A 25,478-nucleotide genomic window follows, 5' to 3' on the forward strand; every position below is an offset into this window, starting at 1 on the left:
TAGCAGACTGCAAAATTGCAAGGGCGACATTGTGAACAAGGGCCGGAGAGAGCACGCGAGGATGTCCATACCCTTGGAGAGGCGAAGCAGCAAGGCCTCCCCTCCTCGTGGACCAGTTCCGGGGTCCGTCCATTCTGGCATACGTCCGTTCTGGTGTGCACCAATACGACTTTTCGGCCTGCCTAGAGCCAACCGCAGTCGTTTCAATCCCAGATAAACACGGGCACATTACACTGGCGGACGAGCACACGCGGTTTCGGCGTCGTTAGGGGCTGAGCGGCAGAATCGTTTCAGGTAGGCGATTGACAGCTTCTCTCCTTTACTTCAATGACAACGCTGAATCTATTCTCTGTAATCGCGCACATCAAAATATCCAGCCCATTAGCCACGTTTTCCATGGCCTTTTCTTGCTAATAGGCTCGCGCAGCTTGTTCAGACAGTACGACCCGACGTTGCTCGGCGTGTGACTGTCGCAGTCGCAACGGCATCCAATGCCGCCCTGTTGCTCCAAGGCCCAATTGGGCTCTGCTGCATTCAACGTGCTCGAGGTAGGCAACTGTCCGTCGGGTGCGTTGGCAGGGCACTGGTAGTAGTAGTCGTGTCTGTATGCAAAGTCGGCAAAATGATGGATTGCTCGGGGATCCGCGAGCATATTAATAGCCAGAGCATGCACGGCAGCATCTCCCCACTGTTCGTCAAGAAAGTAAGCGACGATTGGTAAAACGTGGCCAATAGGGGTTCCGAAGAGGAGTGAGGGTTAATGATGAACATGGTACATACTCGTTCGAAATAAAAGCCTCCGGTCTTTTCCAAGTGCGCGTAAAGGTTCTGGTAGGGTGCGGCGCGGAACCAGTCCAAGTCCGCAATCTCAAAGTTACTCCAGTAATGGCAGAGATTCCAACTGTCCCCGTGGCGGTCTCGATGTGGAAAATGCTTGGTGAAGCTGCGGAGCGGCCACGGTAGTCGCGAGGGCGATATGGACGCTTTCCAAAGATCTGTGTCTTGAATGTTATGAAACTCCTTCCAGTCTGAGACCTGTCGGAAAAGGCTGGGGCACGTCGAGCCTTCTTCCGGCAACGCTATGGTGTAACCATATACCTTCTTATGCCGGGCCATTTCTACGAACGGGTCGTAAGTGATGGAACAGGGGAAATCGACGTCTGGCTCGATGCGCCAGTAATATTTGTATTTTCTCAAAGCTTCGAGTTCATAAAAAGCGCTTGCCCAATTATTAGTACTTTCCACCCAACAGGGGCCCAAGGATGAACATATAACTTACCCGGCGAAAAAACGGCACATATGATGATATGCTGTCAGTCCTCCATACAAGATTCCGTGCCTGCCCTGCGCGGCGATGCTTACCTGCGCCTTGTCCTTATCGAGCGAGTTGGGAAACGTCCACTGCTCCCTGGGTACGACCTCGAAGCTGGTGCTCGCGTTCGTACCAGCACGCATCGCGTCCATGAACTCGTGGCTGAATGGTTGGTCGTTCAAAAACACATAAGGGTACCCGAACCAGCGATTAAAGCGGCGCTCTAAGCTGGCGACGGAGTGCTGGGCCTGGAGGAACTCCTCGTTGCGCGCCAGCATGACGAGCACGGCATTCTCGCGCGGCGCGCTGGTATTGGGCTCTTGGCACGAGGTGTGGAAGGGGGGTCAAGCTCGAACTCGGGCGCCGGAACCCGAAATCGCGACACATGGTAACTTGCCTCCAGTAAAAGGGCGACGATGACTAGCCACAGCAGCGGGCGCAGGTGCCGTACGCGGCGGCGCAGAAATTGCCGGGCAGGTAGTGCCATATTCTCTGTCGTGGCAGCACGTCGGCGAGCGCGAGAGAAGCTTGGAAGCAAACGGCCGGTAGCGAGGCCCGATTGCTGGAGGACGGCGTTCTTCCTTTCATCCAACCTCTCTGTGTTTTTTCTTTTTCTTTTTTCCTTTTTATCGTTCGTACGTAACTTCCGTTTGAAGCGGCTCAGCCACGAATCATCCGGTCGCCAAGCCGCTACAGCACGCAAATGAGTCGTAGAGAAATAAGCGGAGAATGGTTGCGGTACGCCTTCCTATTCGTGGAGCAACAAGCGTGCTTTGGCATCTCTGCAGCTGGAGTGGACACTATTACCCCTGGACGAGGTGTCAGGGCGTGATCGTGTTGGTGGTGCTGGGCTATGCTGACAGGGCTTGTTAGTCCATAAGGAGACTGTATACGACAGTCGGTACTAGGCATTGAGTATGAGAAAGCCATGACGGGGTTGCAAGTATATGATTCATTACTAAATTCATGACGGCTTATGGATTAAGTGTATTCCCTTCCGATCTGCGTCCACTTATTCCCTTACTGTTGCCTTCTAGACCAACACGATGCCGAGTTGCCGTCATCCAACGCCTGGCCTCGGTCTTGCTAGATTCGCCTGCCCGCCCCGCCTGCTGTTATTGGCATTTTCTCTTCCTGTAGACAACACTGGGCGGGCATGGGTTCAGGTTCGTGGCACTTAGACATCATCTTCTAGAAAACGCCTGACCATGAGATTGAATCTGGTGTCCTTGGTGCGCACAACCTCAGGCGTTAGATATTTCAGATACCGGTCCCATGCCATCTGACTCCACGCGTGATATGCCAACTGATTTTCAAACAAGCTGCCCCCGTTGCGACTCACTTCGGCCGCCCAGTGTTTCGCCTCGTAGGGATCCAGTGCGCTGTGCATCCAGTCAATGTGTTTCCAGGTCCAAGTTGGCCAGAAGAACGAGCTAGGCGGCAGCGCGCAAACCTCTGACTGGTGCTTGAGTTGCAACTCCTTTGGCAGTAGTACACTGTGGTAGTTCCATTCTTTGCTAAGATCCACACCGTCGTAGGTGTCCAGCCAACGCTGTATGAAAGTGCCATTCGCGTGGGCGGCCATGATAGCATTGCACAGTCCGCCACGATTCCCTCCTTCATGACCTAGCACAATGCCGCGGGGGGATTTCAGGATATTGGTCCAAGGTTTCAGGCCAAATGCATCCATATCAAGATAGATGCCGCCTTGATCTTGAAGCAGCTTCAATCGAAGAATATCCGAAACATGGGCAGCTTGCCATACTGCGCTAGGCCGGCTCTTGAGGCTTGCCAACTCCTCAGGCGTATGGTGGACCAGTTCAATATCACCGTCGAGACGCTTGATCCATGGATTCGTTCGAGGGTCGACATTGGGATCGGGGGAGGGAGGTTCGGCAATGTATGTGTAGTGTAGGAAGACCTTCTCAGCCCTCATTCCCACGAGGGCGCTCCTCACAGAAAGGTAGCACAGGAAGTCAAAAGTACCTGACCCCGGTTTGCTGTATGGGTTGCTTAATCCATAGATGAAATGGACGCGGTTTGGGATGGGTTTCGTAGAAGAGAAGTCGTCGTGGTCTGGCTGGGGGGATTCGCCAAGCAGGCAGCTCAGTTCGTCTGTTGTGGGCTCGAAAGTTTGCTCGAGTTGGTATTGTGTCGACCACGGCCCTGTTTGGCGGATCCTGTCACCTAGCTGATAGATTTGGGGAAGCAACAGATAAAGGACGATGATAGTAAAGACGCATGATGGGATAAATCTTCTTCGCCGATGACAGAAAATAAAGTTTCCCATGTTAGACGAAGTTGGTAGCTAGTTATCGTAAGATCAAGTAGTATAGCTTTCTCAAAATTTATAACATTCCTATTAAGAGTACTTCTAAAGCTAGTGATCTAGCTATCATTATATAATATAGAATGATTTAAAAAAAAGTTAAAAGGTATTAACGTAGGACTTCCCCTTTCGGAACGAAATCCAACGCTCCCCAACGCAGTTTCCAGGGTTCATAGTCCAAGGCGGGTAGGGCTGCCCATTGGCCCCCGAGGTTAGGAACATGTATATTTAAATTAACCGGGCAATCCAAAGAGGGGTAATGCAAGCTATAAGCGAGCAACAACGAAGTATTTAGACGCCTCGCCATATGCATGAGGATCATATGTACGCTTGTTGGTGACGCGTAAAGCTTATGTCCATGGCACCGGATTTCCTACCGACCTCGTGATCGAGAACTATTGCGCCAGGGTGACTTTGGCGGAGTCTATATCCGGAGCCTTCGGTCTTTAGGTGGCGCTTAAGAGAGGATCTTGACATTATGAATTTGTGCTAGTGAGTCCTATTCACTGCCTTGAACCCTCTAGGCTAACGATGTGAAGCACGAGGACATAGCTGTTAAATTTTACCACCGAGGATTGCAATAGGGCTTAGCGTTCTCCCGCTTTTTAGATGCGGACCAACCTTAATACCCATGCCCCATTGATCTAGTCCATAACGGGTAAGTAGAAAACTTTTCAATTGCCATTATATGGGTCTGTACGGAGCAACATATTACATCCTGTAGTCCGTAGTCAGGGGGCTAGCTCCTGGTACGCCCGCATCATGGTCAATACAAAGTGGGATGGTAAGGCATGGGCTACATGACAGTAGTACGAAGAATTCTCTCCCACAGCAGTATATGTGAGCACGAAGTACTTGTTATTGTGGAGTGGAGTGGAGTGTTCAAGATTGGCAATGTATCCGTTGGATGCCATTTCGCTACGACTACCAAGAGGCAGGGCGCGGATAAATACAGAAGAGCCAATCCAATCCCATTGATGGACCATCCTGGTACCCCTGTCGTATTGCCAATGAGATATGTGGTATCCGTTGTTGCCGAACTGTAACTTTTCGGCCCGTGTAGTCATGTTGGTTCTAGATGATGTCAGGGATTGTTTCGCCGCACCTTGGCTACCATCGAATCACTCGTGAAGGCCGTGTGTAAGCACCTAGAAAGTGTAATGCGAGTATAATTAAGCAAAAAGTAAAGCGATTGCCTGAGGGTGGCTCTAAGAGAGATCCCAATTGTGGGAGGTGGGTGTCCACCAAGGGGCACAGGCTTTGAAAGCGGAAGAGAGATACAAATCCGAGATTTCCCCTATTGTTGTCAACAAGGCTGTCGTACTCCGGTAGTGGCCCGAAGAAGAACAGCCTTCCATATCCTCTTTCCTCAGCGCTTGAACTTCCTGTTTCCTGGTGCTATCAGCTATATTCCTGATCACTGTCTGAAAGATACTGGGATATAGTGAATCCATGGTCGTAACCAGCTGTCACCGTCATGCCACTCCCTAAATAGTGCCGCTTTAATAAAGGCACTTAAAATGCGTCCTTGTGAGAGTATATGGAAGTGCTAGAATTATCGTGGTTCACTTTATAAATAATATATTACTAATGTTATCACATTCACCACTATTAATAATACACTTATTATTTAAACCTCTATACCTTTAGATTTTCTTTATATCCCCTTAGTTATTATCTTAGAGTTTATTTAATAAGGATTATTTAATATTAATTATATATAACATATATTATTATGTTTCTAATGACTTATGTAGTTAATAAGTAAGGGGTTCTATCCCTTAGTACGCTACATTACAGGTATCATATATCTGTTCAGCTGAGGTCATGTGTGTTCACTGATACATCGTTAGCACTCGTTGCTTGGATAATATTATCTCTCTATAAATACTTTGAACTTTCCTTACTTTTCTTTTCAACTCTCTCACATACTAGCAAGACATTCTTCTCACTCTCTTCCTCACTCTCTACATCACTCTCTTCAAAGATCAAACACTCAGTTATCCGAAGCATAATCACTTCCATCATCATGTTCGGGATTCCAAAAATTGCTGCCGCTGCCGCTGCCCTATCTCTCTTTGCCCCTGGCGTAGCAAGCGCCCCAGCCTCAAACCTGACTGGCTCAGCTGATGACGATCTTGTCAAACGCGCCCCCAATTCCTGCCGTTCGAACGAGCGGTAAGTTTGATATTATATCTTTCACTCCTAAACGTACTCCTACCACTGTAGGATGTTCCCTTTAGGCCAAGCCCCAAACTAAGACCATGACTGATTAATAACCATTCTTTCACTGCAGCAATGGGTACATTCATTTCGACATCTGGTCTGAGAACTTCTACGACATCTCTGGAAGGTGTGCTGGCCTGTGGGCCAACTTCCAGCCGCGCTTCCCAAGCTGTGCTGTGACTTCGGGATACTGCGGCGGTATCGAGGATACACACATCTTGAACTGGAACTTCAACGTCCCTCTTGGTTGTGGTGGCGGTTCGGTCAACTCGGCTTGGTGGGAGGCTACTAGGAACGAATTCGGACCTCTCTTTTGCTAGGCGGTTGCGATTGTGTTGTCACATTGCAACAAAGCCAAGTATCAGGTATCATTGATTCAACCTCAATGGTGGGACCCATGCTTGGGTTTAAGTGGATAAGCCCTTAGCCTTCAACGGTGGAAGCAATAACGAAGAATGGGACCTTCCCTCTCTTATTTCCCTAATGTCGCCTCGTATTTCGTGTTCTATTATCAGAAAGTTAGAGTTCTCTCTTGCCAATTTCAGGACCCAGAGCGGCACTTTCTCTATGTAGTCTTCGTGTATGTGTAGTAATCGCACCATTGAAACCCCTGACATGCTAGTCTAAAGAAAGATTTTCGTTCCAAACGTCCTTTGCTCTCCAGCAGTTATCGAAGTGATCCAAGAATCCCTCCCTAGAGAAGCTGCGCTCTTTCTTAGCCCTCTCGATCGCCCTCATCATACCGCCGTTGTCGCGGCGAAGACAACCCTTGCAGTTGACGCCGCGCTCGATTTCTGCGGTGAGCGGGTCATACCACGGCAAAGCCGTGCACGCCATGCGGCGTCGCTCGACGGAAGGGTCGTCTCGGCTGTATGTGACGGGCGGGAAGTTCGGGCGACAAACAACTTCATGAGCGGCCAAGGCTTCGAGAGCGGCTTCCACAGAAATGAGGTACTTGTTCCTTTTGGCTGGCTTGGTCATCCTGGCGTAGTGGCCGGGGACGGTGCGCAGCGTCGACGCCAACAGGTACGGCTTCGCCTCGCTCGCCCTGACCCCCGCGCACTTGTAAAACATGGTGGTGCTCAGGAGGCTTAGTTCTTCGGCCTGGTTGATGCAGCGGAAGCAGCAGCGCGTGTTGGACGGGATATACAGGAAGCCCCCGAATCCTCCGCATAGCAGACAGTCGCGGGTGATGAGGGTGCGGTACAGGTCTATGATGGTGAAGCGGTGGTCGAGATTGCCGCGTAACAGGCCGCGCAGGCCCCTCTAGGCCGTGGGCTGCAATGATGGTGTATTCTTTCAAGTACTCGGCGGACACGAGCCGCGCGCGTCGGTTCAGTTGCCGAAATCGGAAGTATGAGTGAATGTCGAGCTGAGGGATGATCATGGCGATGAGTTCGTCGGGAAGCTGTTCCAAGATGCCGAGACTGGCCATTGGCGGGGTGCTGAACGCCGCGCGGAGAGAATACTGGACAGCCTCCATTTCCTCCGGGCTGGAATGGACGACCAATCTACTGAAGTCATCTCGATGATATGAGCATATTCGTACAATCGCCTCCTTGTCTGATGGGGGTTTTGGTGCAGTCATTCTCATGTTGATGTTGTTGACAGGTCTTGCTTACTCTCGACTGAAGACTGAATAGATTGAGTCACCGGAATGTTGTGTAATCCGAACCCCGCCAGAACGGCTTTAGGCAGCATCCAACCCGACTTACATCCGCACCCTTGAATGATTCACACCGAAGTCAATCCTAGCATGGGTGCTTCAAGAGTCACCAACAGCAGCTGCTAACGTTCAGTATATCTGTACAATGCCTATTTGAGATTGTATTGGAGGCTATGGAATGTATTTCTTACTCAAATAAAGCCTGTCGATACCTTGTGCGAATGCTGACATATTCTCCATAAATATGAATCATTCACGGGACCGAGGAGCGGTTGTACGACCCCATGGATTGGCAAAGCCGTCCTTTAAATGCTGGAACTAACATCACTCGACTTGTCCCCATCATTCCCTACCCATTCTCTATCTGCCTCTGTCTAGCCGATCTACTGCGGGGTGATTGATCTTACACTCGAGCCCAGTCTCGTGAATCATCGACCGAAGCAGGTGAATTTACACTGATCCTTCTCAATGGAGTCCCCCACAAGCTTTTATGTGTTGGTTGTGGCCGTGGCTGCTTACTACGCCACCCTTGCATTCTATCGTCTCTTTCTTGACCCTCTGGCTCGTTTCCCCGGTCCCAAAGCGGCGGCGGTATCCCGCTGGTATGAGGCCTATTATGATGTGTTTCTAGGTGGGAAATACACCTTCAAGATTGCACAGCTGCATAAGGAATACGGTAAGCTTCCGAGAGAGACTCACAAATGTCATACTCATTCGCAACAGGTCCCATCATCCGTATCAGTCCGTACGAATTGCATGTGGCGGACCCAGCATTCTTCGAGACGCTTTACCGCCTTGATGGGCGTTGGGACAAGTACTCTTGGACTTATGACGCATTTGGGGCCAGCGATTCTACCGTCTTTGGCTCAGGTATGCTTCCCTTTACTTGCCATGCCCGTTAGTTACATAAGTTTGTTGATTCTAATGCAATATACCAAATGGAAATGGAAAATAGAGCACGATTCCCACAAGATTCGTCGGCGTGCCATTGCCCCGTTCTTCTCGAAACCAAACGTGCTGGCCAGGCAGGACATGCTGCAGCGCTACGTAGACAAGCTCTGCAGTCGCATTTCCGACCACCGCGGCAGCACGTTCAACCTGGGCGCCGCCATCAGCGCCTTCGTGCGCGACGTCACCAACGAATACATCCTGGGAAAGACGTACAACGACCTCGAGCTGGACGACTTCGGCGTCGCCATATCCATCGCCTCCCACGGAGGGGGCACGTTCTGGCGCGCCACCAAGCACATCCGCTGGTTCGGCCCGCTCGTGAAGGCCATCCCTGTCGGGGTGACGATGCGGCTCGCTGGCGGAGGCACCAAGGCTTTCTTGCGCTTTCTGCAGCAGACCCGGCAGGACACGCGCGAAGCGCTGGAGAAGGCGACGTCCCCGTCTGGTCGTACTGATGGCGACAACACGCAGAACACCATGGTCGATGCGATTGCAAACTCCAACCTCCCGCCCGCAGAAAAGCGGCCCCGTCGCGTTCTCCAGGAGGTAGGTACCACGCTAGGCGCGGGCTATGAAACCACTGCCAGCAACCTACGGCTGGTCCTGTACCACGTCTACTCTAACGAGGCAATCCTGCGACGTCTTCGACGCGAGCTCGACGGACTAGGGTCCACCGGCGAGCTTGCTGACTTGAAACAGCTGCAGAATCTGCCGTATCTCAGGGCAGTGTTGACCGAGGGGATGCGTCTGAGCCCGGGGATCGCCACCCGAGCCGCGCGTATTACGGACAAGGACCTCCTCTGCCACGAGTGGCGTATTCCGGCTGGGACCCCTGTAGGGATGACGGCGTATCTCATGCATACGGATGAGGCTTTATACCCCGAGCCGATGCGCTTCAACCCCGATCGCTGGTTGGGGTCCACGGGGGTAGTTGCCGACCCCAGGTTCTATGCCCCCCTTTTCGCGAGGCACGAGAATGTGTCTCGGCATGCAGTAAGTCATCCCTTGTTGACCACTCTCTGATTTGCCTCATATAAGCTAACACGATCTTAATAATAGCCTCGCCTGGTCTGAGATGTATATGGTTCTTGCTGCATTGGTTCAGGGGTTTGATTTCACTATCAAAAACGCTACAGCCAAGGATTTCGAGGCCGAGACGGACAATTTCGGGATCGGCACCAGAGCAGGGTCGACCCTGCATGCTCATGTCACTGCGCGTAGTCTGTAATGGCATATCAGTGTCCATTAGGACGGGCTGGTTGTGCCTTCCACTCCATCGACATCTCGCTAGCCTCTGCTTATGTCGGGGAAGGTGTTGTTTCATGGCTTTCTTCCAAGTGTTCCAACCACCCTAGACTTCATTCATTTCAACCCCAATTCGATCCAATAAATACTTCATTCCCTTCCTTTCGCTGCTTTGCATTCATTCGCGTGATCTCGCATGTCGTGGATAGCTCAATCTGTCAAGGCGTTTTCCCTCCCCGATGTGGCTGACCCAGGATGTCGGCACTTCTATCACCAAGAGCCCCTAGGAGACACCGCATGATTTCCTGCTGCCTCCCAATTACACCTTGTTGTAGATCCCCGAGCTCGTCACAGCTGACGTACTGATGGAGGATGGCGGCGACGTGGACGGGCGTGTCACCCTTGCGGTTGCTCGCGTCGGCCCGGGCCCCATGTCTGAGGAGAAGGCGTACCGCGCCGATCCTTTAGCTCCCTGCCCTTCTCCGGATAGGAGGTACAGCGCGCCCTGGGGTTGGTCCACAAGCAGCGGCTGGTGATGACCGAGATCATTTGCTGCTTAAGCTGGGCGTTGAGTTCCGTCTTTCCGCGTGGACATTGAACGTTATCGTAGAATTGGTAGAGAACGGTGATTCAGCCGGTTTTGTTTACCTGCAATTCGGGAGAAGAACCCCAGAGGCCCACTTAGCTTAGGGGTAAAGCGCACCATCCCGATTCGCCTAATTTAGAAGGAAGCAAATTGATAGATAGCCATCCTATCAAACCCCATGGCTTACTGTAGAGTACTAGTTCGTATGTTGGGTCAAACCCCTAGCTGCGTGTATGCCTAGGCTTGCCCATATGTGTCATATCTCCATGTATGTATCGATGTACATAGTTATGCACGTACCTGGCCGGTAGTAGAAAAGGTACTTGGTCTCAGTCAGCCGGGATTGGATTGGGCGATGAGCGACAACATCCCGCCGTGCAGACAACGAATGCTCTGCTGATTGGGCAAAACAACGGAACAAATGCATTGGACACAATGCTGTCTGTCTTACTCCGGCTTGAGTGTGCTAATCTTCTGAATTGTTTTACACCGGTTGATGGTTATGTAGTTTCTACCCTCCTTTTAGTTCTTTTTCCTCACCATATGTTATTTCCATTTCCGAGTCTCTTGTCCTGCGACGCTCGCTCTCATGGTTCAATCCGACTCCAGCGCCGCACAGGCAGCCCCCCAGAGCACCCGTTCCGAGTACTTCACCGGATGATACCCAAAGCTATCCCGGGCGCTCTTCTCCTCCCGTAGAAAATGCCAGTCCCACAGCAACCCCCGTGTCGCAAGAGCTTCATGGCTACAGACTGTACACTATCATCATGGGCATAAGCCTGGCCGCCTTTCTCATGTCCCTGGACGTCTCCATTGTCGCAACTGCCATTCCTTCAATTACCTCCGACTTCCACGACAGTACACAGATTACCTGGTATGCCGCCGCTTACCCTCTGACGGTCTGCACATTGACGCCTTTGGCCGGTAAATTGTCCATGGTGTTTTCAATCCGCTACGTCTACCTCGGCTTCTTCATCACGTTTCTCCTCGGCAGCCTCATCTGCGGCCTCGCCGTCAACAGCACCATGTTCATCGCCGGTCGCGCAATCGCCGGGGCCGGCGGTGCGGGCGTGGCGTCCGGCGGCCTGGCCATCGTCAGCATCGTCACGCCCATCAAGCAGCGCGCCCTGTTCGTAGGCCTCGTGACCAGCATCTTCGCTGTCGGTACTGTCGTCGCCCCCATCCTTGGCGGCGCCCTGACCGAAAAGGTCACCTGGCGCTGGTGCTTCTGGGTCAATCTTCCCGTCGGCTCCGTGACGCTTGTCGCCATGTTGCTGTTCTTCAGGCCGCCCACGCAGCACCAGCAGCGAAAATGGACCCTGCGTGAGCGACTCCAGACCCTCGACCTGGAAGGCTGTATCATGTTCATCGGCGGCATCGTCATGTGCCTAGTTGCACTGCAATATGGCGGTCTTCGTGCTGGTTGGGGCTCGCCGACCATTATTGGCCTGCTAGTTGGCTCAGGTGTGCTTCTTATAGGTTTTACCTTGTGGGAAATGCACAAGGGCAAAGCTGCCATGATACCGGGCGCCGTGCTAGGGCAGCGATCTGTTTTGCTCAGCGTCGTCTTTGCTTTTCTTCTCCTCGGCTCCTTCGTCCTCCCAGTGTACTATCTCCCGGAATGGTTTCAGGTCGTCTTGGGAGTCAGCCCGGTACAGAGCGGGGTCAGAATGCTACCATCGGTTATATCTCAGACTTTGGGATCGTTGGCCAGCGGGGTGTTGGGTACGTATGCATGATCCCCTACGAAGAGACTCGGTTAACAGATACTTCATCCAGCTGCCCGCTTCAAGTACTACAATCCCTGGTTCTTCGTTGGTCCTGCCATGCTAGCCATCGCCGCCGGTCTTTACACCACCTTTACTGCATTCTCAACTCCGGCCAGCCACTGGATTGGGTTTCAAGTATGTCAAGGACTTGGCGTGGGCTTCTCAGCTCAGATGGCCTTGCTTACCGTCCAGTTGGTGATGCACGAGACTCCAGAATTCGTGCCTATTGCCATCTCACTGGTCCTCTTTGCACAATATTTCGGTAGCACTTTGTTTCAGGTCATAGGTGGTGCGGTCTTCAATGCACAACTGCTTCAAGATCTCCAGAGCCCTGCCGTCGGCCTAACCCAGTCACAGATCAACCTGCTGTTCGCTGCGGGCAACAGTCAAATACGAGAAGTAGCAACAAAGGAATTCCCCACACGGCTTATCCCTGTATTGGAAGCATACAACCATGCTATTACACGAGTCTTTGTGCGCTCTCCCTTCATTCCGCTCTATTACTTGATGCGCAAATAGCGTACTAATAAGGCTTATTCTTGTACAGTTTCTACCTGTTGCTGGAGCCTCGCTCGCATTTTTAATTGCGTTCGGAATCGAGTGGAGGCGCATCCCAGTCAAGAAAGTGTCTGACCCTGGATCAAACACGGTAAAGACGTGAGATGGGCGAGGCAGGGCTGTGCTAATTCAAGACTACGCCGTACTTACGCATCCAAATGCCCGAAGCAAGTCTTATACTCTTTCTAGGACGCCAAACTTATATTTCAATAGCAGTCATATATCACAGGGACAGGGCAGGTTAAAATCAGGCGGGGAAGCTCTAATAAAAGATAACTTCGTAGAATGGTATGCACTCAAAATAAACATGTAATATCACAATTAGACAATGAAAAAGCCAAAGAAAACAAATTTCGAGCTACTACTGACTCAATGTTAACTTCAACCTTCCACGACATCACTAACCCTCGCGTCACCCATTTTCGGTCGCAGTCTTCCGAATGCCTCTCAGGTACCGCACATTTTCCTCCACGGTTTGAAGTAGTGTAAACGAGCGTTGCATCCCGAACTAACCGAATTTGAACAAAAAATAGGATTATCGTCAGGGACTTATTGCGTATTCTGTGCACCGGCCCAGGGGATGATCAACTGGCGTCTGACAAGCATTTTCCAGCAACGGCCCGTTTCCTTGAAAGGCGCCGGTTGGAATCCGCCGGTCGCCCCCGCCCGTCCTTGCATTAGCTCACCAAAGCTAAGGAAAGACTTGAACACAATCTTACCTTATTGAGCAGGGGGGCACCCAGTCGGGTAGTTGCTTTACCTTGGGAGATTTCTATCATATCAACGCCATTTCTAATTGTATCTTTATGTGCGGAGTGGGACATTTGATTCGAATCACCTGGCTTACTCTTGCACAGCTTTCTTCTCGACCAATGCGAATATGTCGCATTTATTTTTACCGTCCGGAGTAATGGAGAAGGCCATGTTAGACCTCCGCATGGCCTTTACATTCGGATTGAGGATTTTCACATTGACGTCCAGTGCTATCGCGGCTCTCAGGTCTGCCTGGACCCGTGGAAGCCCGTTTGCCGCCGCTACGGCCTTGTTCCCGACTGATGGAGAAGGCAAATACATTATCCGCGCAGAAGGCATACGCATGGCCTTCACTAATAATGGTGGTGCTCTCACCAACCTATGGATAAATAACACATACGGGGAAGAAATTGACATTATCATGGGACTCGATCAAGCCCAAGACTATCTGGCGTACCCGGGAAACCCCTACCTCAACGGGGCCATTGGTAAGCCGTTCTGGCGGGAAGCTTCATTTTAAACATCGCCAGGTATGCTAACTACTTGCCCGGGTATGGAAGGCCGTTATGCGGGCTACATTAGCGGTGCGGCATTCGACATGGACGGCGAACGGTACCGAGTATCTCCCAATGCCCATAACAACACCTCGATCCACAATGGCGGAGACCACGGCTGGGGTCGGACAATACTGGATATAGGCTCCCACACCGAGAACAGCATCACTTTCGTGTTGTTTGATCGCAGCTGGAATGGGTTTCCTGGGACCGCCGCATCTTGTCTTACCCACACGGTAACCCCCTACGAGTGGCGCATCGCCTTCGGAGTGACGCCGACGAAGAAGGCAGGCCCAATCAACATGAGCCAGCAGGCGTTTTTCAATCTCGATGGGTTCAAGTCGAACGCCACGCGGACGATTCAGGACCATACGCTGCACTTGCCGTTTTCGGGGCTGCGCTTTGGGGCGGACGAGCTGGGGATTCCGACTGGCGATATCCTCGCGGGCAAGCAGCACGGCCAGCACGACTTCTGGTCTGCCGCGAGTCCCATCGGCGAAAGGCTCAGACAGCGACCCGGGGAGTTGCAGCACTGCTGCCACAGCGAGGGAGGCACATGCTGCGGGTACGACGAAACGTTTCTCGTGTCCCGCAGCCAGCCATGGAAGAAGGAAGACTCCCCCGCCGCCATACTGTCATCGCCCCGCTCGGGTATCACCATGGAGCTGTACACAGACCAAGAAGCACTTCACGTCCACACCTGGAATGGGGCGACTAGTAGGTGTATCCCTTTCTTTCTACCTACGATCCTGCATCGATATCGTGACTAACAATTCGTAGGAGTCGCGCTGAAGAAATCCCAAGGTCAGGGCTCAGTGCCCTTGCATGGTGCCATCTCCCTCGAAATGCAGGATTGGCCGGATGGACTCAATCACCCAGAATGGCGAAGGTATAACAAGACCATTTGGGGAATGGATGGACTTTACACGACATTTTCGACATATCGGTTCTCCGTCGATGGAAGATCATAAGTAAGATATATAATTTAGAAGGTATGCCACCAATTTCGGTTCTAATAAGCGCAAGAGACGTATGTGATTGTGGTATATTCTCGCCGTCAGAACCCGTAATGGCACTGAGACGTAAGATCTAATATAAGTGTATCGAAGGAGTTTGTAATATCGTAGTCATACATAAGTCACGACAAGTGTTTTGTATTGCGTGCTTAGCAATTGGGTTCGAGACGGAACTTAAAGGAAGGAGAAAGTAATACACTTACCTGCTGCGGAAAGAGGTCTTGAACAGATAGACTTTGACGTGTACTTCCGATGGCCGGTGTAGGTACCGGTTCCCATGACAAGTTAGATTTTTGATAATGATCGTGGTATTTTCGCATTGCTCCTAAGGTTAGAAGCTACCTATACTACTCGAGTGTGATATTATATAATGATTGACTCCTAAAGGTAAGACTTAAAAGCCCAGTGAGGGGAAACTGACGTCTCCAGAAATTAATATTGAGAACAAAACAAAAACTAAGACCGATTAATTCAAGCAGCCGCAGGAATCATAGTATGAGGTTGTGGAGCTTCGTCAACAGCCTTCTTCGGCACGGCGACCTGATCTTGTTGCTTTTGAAAGCGGCTTAAAAGCTCAGCGGGCAAACTTCGCATCATATCCTCCACCAGTTCCACCACCGATGCCCCGCCGAGGATCTTGAGTACGGGAACGTCCACGGCCAGCTCCTTAAGGCACCAAGACCGGATTTCCACGCCCACAAGACTGTCGACCCCCATGTCTATCAAGGCGGTAGTCTCAGAAACAGCGTCTGAAGTCGAAAGGAAAAGGGCGGTCCGCAGCTTAGCGATAACGGAGTCTAGATATATGATATATCATGTCAGCTTGTGTTTTCGTAGCAAGGGAAAACTCAAGACGAAACAAATCATGGATAACCCAAGTTGGGAAGAAAGACACTTACCAACGAGCACCACATTCATGTCCCGCGTACTCTTCGCCGCCTCGAGCCGCTTCATGACGGGAATCTCTATAGCAGCAGGTCCACCAGCCCCCGAGCCAGCCGCGGGCCGCACCCGCTCATCGCGGATCAACATGCCGAACTTGGGGTTGGCTGCCCAAAAGACGTTCTTGGCCTGGTCCGACGTGATGGGGGCTAACCCGGTGATGATCTCGGGGCTCGTTGCTGTCGTCACCGAGCATGACGCAGCCGGGCGGCCCGCGACCACGGCCTCGGCGAACAGCTGGTGCAGGTCCGGCTCGCTCATGGCCAGCGTGCCGGTGCGGTGCATGAGCCGCTCCGTCTGCTCCTTGCTGAGCCGGCCCGCGCTGCGCGTCTCGCGCTCCACGTACCCGACGCCCAGCACGCGGCTGATGTCGACGACGGACCCCGCGCGGCCCGCGGCCCGCCGCCGCTGCACCAGCGCCTTCATGAAGCAGTTGGCAGCCGAGTAGGCCGCCTGGCCGAGGTTGCCCGTCGTGCCCACGATGGAGCTGAGGGCGATGAACCAGTCCAGCGGCGCCGGCGCGTCACGGCCTTCCCCGCCCTCCTCCTGCGCGGAGACGGCCCGCTCCAGGTTCAGAGACCCTTGCACCTTGGGCCCTAGCACGCTTTGGAACTGCTCCAGGGTCATAGTGGCCAGAGAGGCATCGCGCAGGAGTAGCGCCCCGTTGGCGACACCGGCGAGGGGCGGCATCGTGCTGATGATTTGATCGTACATTTGCTTCACGGACTCAAAACTCGTAAGGTCTCTTAGTAGTAGGGCCTTCGTATTAGCAGAGGGAAAAGAAGTAAAGGGGTAGTTCAGGGGGATATCTAGTCGCGAAACTTACCCTGTCAAATAGGCAACGGTTGCTCCATTCATCTTGTGAAACTTCACCCAGTCGTCGTTTGGTCTCGGCGAACGACTGTTGAGAACTACATGGTCGGCACCGTGGGAAATTATGAAGTCGGCGAGGGACTGGCCGAGATCGCCAGAGAGTCCAGCAAGCCAGTACGTGTGCCCTGGCATGAACAGATCCTTGCGATCTGATACAGGCTCGATCGCGACAGGCACGGAGGTGTCAATGTGCCAGTTGACAAGCGAGATGGGAGCGACAGTAGAAGAGGCGGATGCGGCAGTAATTTCGCTTAGCGTTAAAACGCTTAGAGGTGCACCATCTGGAATAGAGTTGAGCTGCGAGGAGGCGAAGGAGGTGACCTTTTCCAAAAGGGCGGCGATGGTGTTAGGCGCCTGACTCGGGAGGCTGGAGGCTGTCTTGGCCATCAAATCTGCCAACGTCCACTTCTCGCAGAGCTCAGGCAATGAGGAACGTATCCTTGACCCAAGACCATTATTTCCTTGAGGGCCCGAGGAAGCATCAAGGTAAAAAGAAACACCGTTGGGTATAGCGTTATCTACTACGCGTTTTGCGCAGTGTGGATGGAGAAATCGCCAATTTCGCATCCTCGCCTCAGATTGTGAGCCTATGAAGACGATCTTCCTACCCCGATCGGCGAGCTGTTTGCTGATCAAGGAGGCAAGGCCTGGGTCTGGCTCGTAGGCAAGTATTATCCCAGTCGCTGGCAACATCTTCAAGATCTGCTGACTGATGAGGTCGGCAACGATAAAAGACATGTACTGCCCGTCGATAACATCATCTTGTTTGATAGGTATAGTCCAGTCCTTTGGCGCAGTGATGGTCGAGGACTGGCTGTTCGACAAGACCAATGTCTTCTCCCCGGTCTCCGTGTTTGTGCCCAGGCTTGCGAAGCAGTAACCTGCAGGCGTCTTGACCGACGAGAGTAACGAACAAGAGACCTCGACGCTGACTTGGTCGCTGGGAGTCGCGGTAGCGAACTCTTGTACCTCGCGGAGGCGGTAAGACTTCTCGTGCCACTCTAGTTTGAGGGATGCCGAGTCTCTCGCCTTCACCTGGGTGATAGGCCGTCTGAATGAATTGTATCGAGCGTTCTGGCCCTCGTGGGGGCGCACCCGCATAGCGTAAAAGCGGCCGTCATCCAGTACCAGTTCAGGCTCCACGGGCCACAGCAGCGCGGCGGCATCTCCATGCTGCAGCTGGGTGCCCGTTTTGAGCTGCAGCATGAGCTTCGCAATCAGGCCGGGCTCTACCCCGCGAGCATCCTCGCCAATATCCAGGACCTGCAGTAAGGCCTCCGGCAGTTCATAGTACAGCGACCGGAATAGGCCCACCGTAATGCCCGCGTACGGGTTCTTGTTCCGGCTTTCCCGAACCACCCACAAAACACTCGAGGGAGAGGATAGGAGTCGCTTGAAGTTCTCCCACGTAGCTTGGTCTATGTTCTCAAATAGATTATCGTCGCACTCGGCGAGGCTCAACACGTGGCTGCCATTTGGCACTTCTGGGAGGGTCTGGAGACTTGAAACGCGGATGATTTGGTTGAAATGTGGCTCCAACGAGCCCGCGATCTGTTCCGTCAAGGTGCACATGGCGGATTTATTACCACCAATCAGCACGAGAGGCTTCTCCGACGGCTGTGGCGCTGAGTTGAGCGGATCCCTCAGCACGTTTACTGTGTCTTCTGTAGCTTGTGTAACAAAGACAGAGCCAGGCATCTGGATCTTATCAGGCATGGGGGTATGGGTGTCGACGCCCGAGAAGTCGGTCTGCCGGAACAGAGCGTCCCATTCCTCAAGAGTGATGGTTGGGCCCCAGCGACGTCCATCTTGCTTGCCCACCCACCATCCGGGAAGGCCACCCATGACCAGGCCGATGCGCATCACGTCGTTACCGAGGATCTCCATAAGCACAAGGTAGCCTCCAGGCTTCAGTAGACGGCGAGTGTGCGCAAGAGTCTCCTTGAGCGACTTGGTGGCATGAAGCACATTGGCAGCAACGACCACGTCGTACGTGTTTTCCGCGAAGCCCTGGGCTGCTGGGTCTTTCTCGATGTCCAGAGTTTTGAACAACATCTTGTGGGCATGGCCTTGGAACTTTTGCGCAGCCTTCTCGAAAAAGCCACTGGAAATATCAGTGTAGGTGTACGACTTGTATGACTGTCCGATCTTATCCAGGATGGCCCCAGTCGCACCACCAGTCCCCGCGCCGATCTCCAGGAAGTTCATGCGTGGATGTTTGTTGGACAGTTGTCCGACGACCCCTGATATGAGGAAGTTTAGCCACCCAAACCCAATGGCGTTCGTGTAGTATCGGTCCAGGTAGTTGTTCTTGGTCATATACTCAAGGATGTTGGCCTCTCCGGATAGGACGGATGGTAGTGGGAGATGCTCGCCCACCGCAGTTGTAAGGTTGAAATCTGCATCTTCGTCACCATAAGGCGACATCATCTCTACAATGTCTTCTCTGTGGTCGTCTATCCACGACTTCGGAGCATATGGGTGTTTACCGCTTTGAACCAGATCATACAGCCTCTCGGCGTTGTCCAGAAGCGCCTGGCGGTACCACGGAAGGCCGCCACGATTGTCGTGGCTGACGGATAGATGCAGCTCTTTGAGGTAGAAGAATGCAGCCCGTTCAGCGTCCAGGGCCTTTTGCCTCTCGGCAGCGGAGGGCATTCGGTCTCCGAGAACGAGGGGGCCATCGGGCTTATCCACGCACCAGAGTGACTCCTGAAAGAGAGAGCGGTCGTCGTTGGCCGTGGCGGCAGCAAAGGGCGAGAAACTAAGACCCTCAATTTCAATGATCTTTTTGCCGTACCCAGAGGAATAGACATCAACATCCCCAGTGATGAAATCATCGCGGGGATCTGTCAATGTGCAATCGAAGTCGATCTCCTCCGTAATATTTCTCCCGCACAGTGAGGGTATGAGCGTCACTCTCCGGCATGCCGTGGGAGCTCGCATGGACCACAACCGGCCGTCTCCTGGGGCACTGTAGGCAGCAAATAGACCTTGAAGTGCATTATCCAGCATCCCAGGGTGAAACACAAAGGTCGTTTCCTTCTCATTGAAGTCGGGGCGACGAATAGAACCACTGGAACAGCCAAGTCTCCGATAGAGTTTGGTCAGCCCCTTGAAGGGACCATCGTACATATAGCCCAAGTCGTTTCGCATGGCTGAATAGAAGCGCTCGACGTCAACAGCGGATAGGGGTAAAGCCGCAGCTTCTCTCGGAGAGAAGCTTTCGGATGAGTCATGTCCGATGTTAATGCAGACTTTGCCGCAGCAATTGAGTGCCATAGAGCCAGATTCCCTGCTGACAGTCGAGAATGTAGAGAAGTTGGCCGTGATCGCATCAACATCGGCATGGATGGGAGATACATTGGTCATGGAGACTAGCAGCTCAGTCCCCGACGAATGGTCCGTGATGGCGATGGCCTTGCGGATCTCCAGGTCCACGAGATCGATGGATCGTACCGGCTTCCCCTTAGCGATCTCCAAAGCCGCTTCCATAGCAAGGGCAATGTATCCTGTACCGGGAAACACAGTCTGGCCTTGGAGAGCATGGCCGGAAAGCCAGGTCAGTTCCTTAGGCTTGAGCACATTTCGCCATCTCCATTCCTCGGCGGTTCCATCGGCAGTCTGAACACCCAAGAGGTCGTGGAACCGACCATCCTGCGTACGGAACAATTTGGTGGATCTAGACTCGGCCCAGAGTATCCGGTCATGGTTCCAGGGATAGGTGGGAAGATCACGGACGGCTTTCGGTTGATGATGCCCCCAGCACTGCTTTTTGGTAACCGCCAAGATTGACGGCCGAGGGCCCAAAAAGTGACCAAACAGAGCCTAGTGCGTCAGAGAAAGTCTCAATATCTTCCTTTCCTCTGGCAAGGGTACCGCAGTAAGGAATCTCTTGTTCCGTTACGTTTAAAATCGAATCTTTGGCTGGACCCTTCAGAGCGGGATGAGGCCCAACCTCGAGACCGAAGTTGATCTTCTGGGAGGCTGAAGAGCCGAAACAGCTCTTGATTGCGGGGGAAGAATAGAACAGGTTTGGTCATATTGTCAACCCAGTATTGCCCTTTGAGACTTTCATCCCTGGCCATGAGGCGGCCATCCTGGACACTTGAAAACCACTGAGGTGCCTCCGATTTGGGATGTAGAAGCTTTATCTGGCATTCCTGGAGGGCCTCCAAGTACGGCGCCGAGCATGGTATCATGTGCGCGGAATGATAAGCAGTGTCCACCTTGAGGGCTCTGTAGAAACGCTTCTCCTCTTGGAATACCACCTGGGCCGTTTCGAGAGCTTCTCGATCGCCCGAGATCGTGACACTTGTTGGGGAATTGTATGCTGCAACGGAGAGAGCGCCGTTGAACTCTTCCAACTCACAAAACTCCTTGGCATCTTCAAAGGATGTTCCGACGGCCATCATGCCGCCTTGCTTGCCCGAAGAACCAACGGCCAGCTTTGAGAAGTAACCACGGTAATAGGCGATACGGATGGCATCTTTCGCACTAATCAACTCCGCGGCATAAGCAGCAGCGATTTCACCAGAAGAATGACCGATGACGGATTTAAATTTGATGCCAGCCTGTTTCAAGAGGTCAACAAGGGCAATCTGAACGGCGGTGCAAAGAGGTTGCGACAGCTCAGCTTCCGCTACCCGAGATGTGCTTTCTGCTAGCAGTTCTCGCATTAAGCTCCACCGTGGCCGATGTGATTCGGGAAGACCAGACAGAGCCGCGTCCAGAGTCTCAAAGGTAGCCCGAGCCAAGGGGGCAGAAGAGATCAGTTTGGCTCCCATGGTTGCCCATTGAGCTCCCTGTCCAGTGAATACACCGAGTATCGAGGGTGTGGCTGGCGAGAGTGTAGTCCCTAGGTCTGCATCACCATCAGATGCAGAGTCGAGTTTGGCCTGGATCCTCTCCTGAAGCTGTGATGCCGATGATGCAGATACAGACAGCCTCTCATGCAGTACTGATCGTTTGCTACAAAGCGTATATGCAAGCCCGTCATAGTCAATAGTTTCGTGATCCTGTAGGTAGGTCACGAACGACTCTAACAGGGCCCTCAGTGACTTCCGGGTGGCCGCAGAGAAGACAAACGGGATGGGGGACGGAGACGGGGTTGCAAGAGCTCCGTTCTCTACCGGACGGTCTGGCGTGTAGCTTTCGAGGATCGCGTGGGCATTGGTACCTCCAAACCCAAAGCTGTTGACACTGGCTCTCCGGGGGTGCCGCCTGGAAGGGTAGGCCAAGGCTGCGCCGAGGTAGGGATGCGAAGGTGCTTTGTGAATGGCTCCAATGCTGGGTTCAAGCGATTAAAGAGCAGGTTTGGTGGGACAACCTTGTGCTTGATGGCCAAGCATGCCTTCAGAAAACCGGCAAGCCCAGCTGTTCCTTCGGTGTGCCCGATGACGGTCTTCGCGGACCCCACCAAGAGCCTTTCTTGTGCCGGCCGCTCCGGCGATGGCGGGAAGAATGCCCTGCTTAGAGCCTCAGCCTCCTGGGGATCCCCAGCAGGGGGTACCTGTGCCATGCGCTTCGAGTTTTCAACATAATGTCGCTATTTCAGATACAATATGAATAGCTCACCTTCGAAATATTGGCAGCGCCCCTCCTCTGTTGTAGGATCCAGTCCTGCTTTGGAGTATGTCTCTCGGATCAGGGCCGCCTGGGCTGAGGCACTTGGCATCGTAATGCCTTTGGTCTTTCCATCTTGGTTGACCCCAATTTCTCGGATAACACACTCGATGGTGTCTCCGTCCTCAATGGCAGCACTCAGAGTTTTGAGAACCACGGCGGCGACTCCTTCCCCACGGGCGTCTGGGAGGACCCAAGTTAGTTGAGGACGATATGGCAAAAAGACTGAATTGGAACTTACAACCATCGGCGCCAGCATCCCACATGCGAGACCTGCCAGTTGGGGACAACATGCTGAGGTTGCTTTCCGAAATGTACGGCAAGGGAGACAAGAGTAGATTCGTACCACATGCCACAGCAGCACGGGAGGTGCCTTGACGAAGTGCTTGTACTGCTTCGTTCACTGCGACCAAGCTGGAGGAGCATGCCGTATCGATGGTCATGGAGGAACCATGCCAGTTGAAGAAGTACGAAATACGACTTGAAGCGTTACTGTTGGCCACCCCTGTCGCATTGTAGGTGGGAACAAAGTTCAGATCGGCAGCTTGGATCACATAGTAGTCGGTACACATCAGACCGACATAGACGGCGGTGTTGGAGTTGGACAGACTCTCCAAGGTATATCCAGCAGATTCGATAGCTTCGTACACTACTTCAAGCTGAAGCCGATGCTGGGGGTCCATGGCCTCTGCCTCGCCAGGCGGGATGGCGAAGAACTTGGTATCGAACATGCGGACATCCTCGGATAGAAGGTAAGATCGTCGAACATTGGAGGTGCCGTGGTGACTGCTGTCGCTGTGGTAGAATCGGTCCACGTTGAAGCGTTCTGAGGGAATCTCTCGCGACACGTCGCGTGGGTCTCGCAGTAGTTCCCATAGTTTGGCTGCCGTGTTCGACTCGCCAGGGAATCGGCATCCCGTGCCCACGACGGCGATTGGTTCGTTCTGGTACGATGGCATTCTTGGTTATGTTGCGCTGTCACTGGAATTTGACAGGAGCAAACGATGGGTCTCGTACGAATATTTTCTTCGCTCACTCTCGCCTTGGAAAACCTTCACTTTCGAAACGGGGCCTGAATCGCTACACATAGCCATATATAGATGAAAGTAATTGTATTCTACTACTAGAGGCTAGTCTTATCTTCGATACGATACATAATTGCACTCAAAGACTTGCACGCTTTGCAAAAATGTCCGTCCGGCCCTTCACCGCCGCGGGGGTATGTCGCCTTTAAAAGTCGCCGGTCTCAGTCCCGGACCACTGGACCGGTTGGAAAAACGCACATCCACACTTGGCTAACGCTTAATCTACCAGCCGAAGGACCACTTCAATAGATATCTTTTGACATAAGGCGTGTTTAGGTAAGTTCATTTGCCGCGACCATGTGCACGACCCGTTTCACTAAACCGGGTACCATCGATAGTTACATATTATATGTATGCTATATACGCAGTCGTATATCTAACGTGTTATTCTAGTCTCTCTGTTTTCGGTTCAATGTCACCTTATCATCCCGAGTTTTTTCGTATTTCTAGCTTCATTTTGGTAACAGACAAGAAGCAAATACTTTTCGTTGAACTCGTGGGGACTCGTAAATCGGGAATGTAGTTAAGAAAATGCAGTAATACCAGACTATCCTAGACTATAGATCAACTTTTTTCCCGAAACCTGCTTCTTCCTAAGAATCTCCATTCCGTCTAGAACGCCGTTCAGTCGGTCTGGCATCTGCTGCAGCGGGTGCGTCCGGAGCTTCCCATCATCTAATAGTTTTTGCGCTGTCTCGTACCATCTGACGGCAAATTCTCGGACCTCTGGATCGCCCTCTCGCTCGAATGGAGCCCCCCAGCCTATTCGCTTGCCCAGCAACGTAGGACCTAGAACCCAGTCCGGCTGCACCGTGGGCCTGTTATGGAGGAACTGTGGGAATGGCTCCAGAGCTGTGTATTTGCCTCCAAGTCGCCCGATGCATTTGTAGCAAAATTGCATCGTCTCGGGCTCAGATATACAATCTAGTACATATTTCAGAGAGTTCTTGGTATAGGCCCTAATCTCGTCGGGACAAGAAGTTTGGTGATAGTCAAAGACAGCCTCAGCTCCGTAGGATTTGACAAGCTCAAAATTCCTTGGAGAGCAAGTCGCAATCGGAGCCAATCCGGACCTAGTAGTCGTCAGTGCTAGTATAATTTGGAGGAGTATTACTTGATGCTTACAGTTCGAGAAGTTGTATAGCAAGCGTGCCTGTCGCGGTGCTGCCACCATATACCAGGACCTTGACTGGCTTTTGAGCAGGGCGGCTAGGATAGCCAGGCACGTCTAAAGACTTGAATAGCGCGAGCCCGATAGTGCCAACGCCGCTCCCGAGCGACGCAGCCTCCTCGGAAGTCATATAGTTCGGCACCTTGATAGTGACGACATCGGTGGCTCCAACGATCTCGGCGAACGCCCCAACTGCCGGGTTCAAAGAATGCATGCCTTGGACGGCGCCGCAGACCCGGTCTCCGACGTGGATCTCGGCTGCTGTCTGAACTTTGGAGCCGATTGCAATGACTTCCCCTGCGTAGTCCATGCCGGCGATAGCACCTGGGCTCGCCAATTTCCCCACCATCTTGGTATCGATGGGGTTCAATGCGATCGCAGCATTCTTGACCAGGATCATGTCATCTTCTAACGAAGGCACTGGGGCATTATGCGACACGCAGAGAGTACCATCGTCTTGAGCCAAAATCGCAGTTTGTCTCAAAGGTATTTCAATCATGATTGATGGTTGCTGAAATAACAGGGGAAGAGTCATGAGTTGACTAGTCTCACGTAGGCTGCAAGAGGGAAACGGCGATGGTGGTCGTCGACAATCTTGACTTTTGAGAAATGCAAGTCGGCACCGATTGTGAGACTAGGGTAGGGTACCTCAGTTGGGGATAGTGGTGGAAATTCCATGTCCGGCCGGTCGACGTGGAAACGCGCCGCCCGGCGCCGTTTCAGAAAGGCGCCGTTCCGACTTTTCTTTTCCATCTTCGAGGTACTCCATGTATGCTGCAGCGCTCTTCGTCTCGGTTGCACTATATTCGAATCGTCT

General features: G+C 52.6%; 9 protein-coding genes across 9 annotated transcripts; 4 read left to right on the top strand and 5 right to left on the bottom strand.

Annotated features, from left to right (window-relative positions):
- Positions 1-364: 364 nt before the first annotated feature.
- Positions 365-1,590, bottom strand: PG998_002749 (glycolipid 2-alpha-mannosyltransferase; the record flags this gene model as incomplete). The annotated part of the gene is made up of 4 exons (XM_066869567.1): positions 365-688; positions 781-1,048; positions 1,099-1,118; positions 1,363-1,590. 4 exons carry the CDS (start codon positions 1,588-1,590, stop codon positions 365-367), a joined length of 840 nt encoding a protein of 279 aa, XP_066737982.1.
- An 899-nt stretch (positions 1,591-2,489) lies between these two features.
- On the bottom strand, positions 2,490-3,602 carry PG998_002750 (glycosyltransferase sugar-binding containing DXD motif domain-containing protein; the record flags this gene model as incomplete). Its single annotated transcript, XM_066869568.1, has 1 exon — positions 2,490-3,602. The coding sequence occupies one exon, from the start codon at positions 3,600-3,602 to the stop codon at positions 2,490-2,492; it is 1,113 nt and encodes a 370-aa protein (XP_066737983.1).
- Positions 3,603-5,670: 2,068 nt separating this feature from the next.
- PG998_002751 (uncharacterized protein) lies at positions 5,671-6,187 on the top strand (the record flags this gene model as incomplete). Its single annotated transcript, XM_066869569.1, has 2 exons — positions 5,671-5,819; positions 5,938-6,187. The coding sequence occupies 2 exons, from the start codon at positions 5,671-5,673 to the stop codon at positions 6,185-6,187; spliced, it is 399 nt and encodes a 132-aa protein (XP_066737984.1).
- Positions 6,188-6,485: 298 nt separating this feature from the next.
- Positions 6,486-7,461, bottom strand: PG998_002752 (uncharacterized protein; the record flags this gene model as incomplete). The annotated part of the gene is made up of 2 exons (XM_066869570.1): positions 6,486-6,971; positions 7,018-7,461. 2 exons carry the CDS (start codon positions 7,459-7,461, stop codon positions 6,486-6,488), a joined length of 930 nt encoding a protein of 309 aa, XP_066737985.1.
- Positions 7,462-8,001: 540 nt separating this feature from the next.
- Positions 8,002-9,712, top strand: PG998_002753 (cytochrome P450; the record flags this gene model as incomplete). Its single annotated transcript, XM_066869571.1, has 4 exons — positions 8,002-8,209; positions 8,257-8,403; positions 8,489-9,477; positions 9,560-9,712. The coding sequence occupies 4 exons, from the start codon at positions 8,002-8,004 to the stop codon at positions 9,710-9,712; spliced, it is 1,497 nt and encodes a 498-aa protein (XP_066737986.1).
- Positions 9,713-11,082: 1,370 nt separating this feature from the next.
- PG998_002754 (uncharacterized protein) lies at positions 11,083-12,603 on the top strand (the record flags this gene model as incomplete). Its single annotated transcript, XM_066869572.1, has 2 exons — positions 11,083-12,040; positions 12,095-12,603. 2 exons carry the CDS (start codon positions 11,083-11,085, stop codon positions 12,601-12,603), a joined length of 1,467 nt encoding a protein of 488 aa, XP_066737987.1.
- A 949-nt stretch (positions 12,604-13,552) lies between these two features.
- Positions 13,553-14,920, top strand: PG998_002755 (aldose-1-epimerase; the record flags this gene model as incomplete). Its single annotated transcript, XM_066869573.1, has 3 exons — positions 13,553-13,883; positions 13,926-14,666; positions 14,730-14,920. 3 exons carry the CDS (start codon positions 13,553-13,555, stop codon positions 14,918-14,920), a joined length of 1,263 nt encoding a protein of 420 aa, XP_066737988.1.
- Positions 14,921-15,436: 516 nt separating this feature from the next.
- On the bottom strand, positions 15,437-23,364 carry PG998_002756 (uncharacterized protein; the record flags this gene model as incomplete). The annotated part of the gene is made up of 6 exons (XM_066869574.1): positions 15,437-15,762; positions 15,865-16,652; positions 16,734-20,462; positions 20,747-21,959; positions 22,358-22,588; positions 22,647-23,364. The coding sequence occupies 6 exons, from the start codon at positions 23,362-23,364 to the stop codon at positions 15,437-15,439; spliced, it is 7,005 nt and encodes a 2,334-aa protein (XP_066737989.1).
- A 673-nt stretch (positions 23,365-24,037) lies between these two features.
- On the bottom strand, positions 24,038-25,160 carry PG998_002757 (zinc binding enoyl reductase; the record flags this gene model as incomplete). The annotated part of the gene is made up of 2 exons (XM_066869575.1): positions 24,038-24,563; positions 24,616-25,160. 2 exons carry the CDS (start codon positions 25,158-25,160, stop codon positions 24,038-24,040), a joined length of 1,071 nt encoding a protein of 356 aa, XP_066737990.1.
- Between the last annotated feature and the right edge of the window lie 318 nt (positions 25,161-25,478).

Source organism: Apiospora kogelbergensis, assembly GCF_038363985.1.
Source record: "Apiospora kogelbergensis strain CBS 113332 chromosome Unknown utg000001l_segment0_segment0, whole genome shotgun sequence".
In the NCBI taxonomy this organism is placed as follows: Eukaryota; Fungi; Ascomycota; class Sordariomycetes; order Amphisphaeriales; family Apiosporaceae; genus Apiospora; species Apiospora kogelbergensis.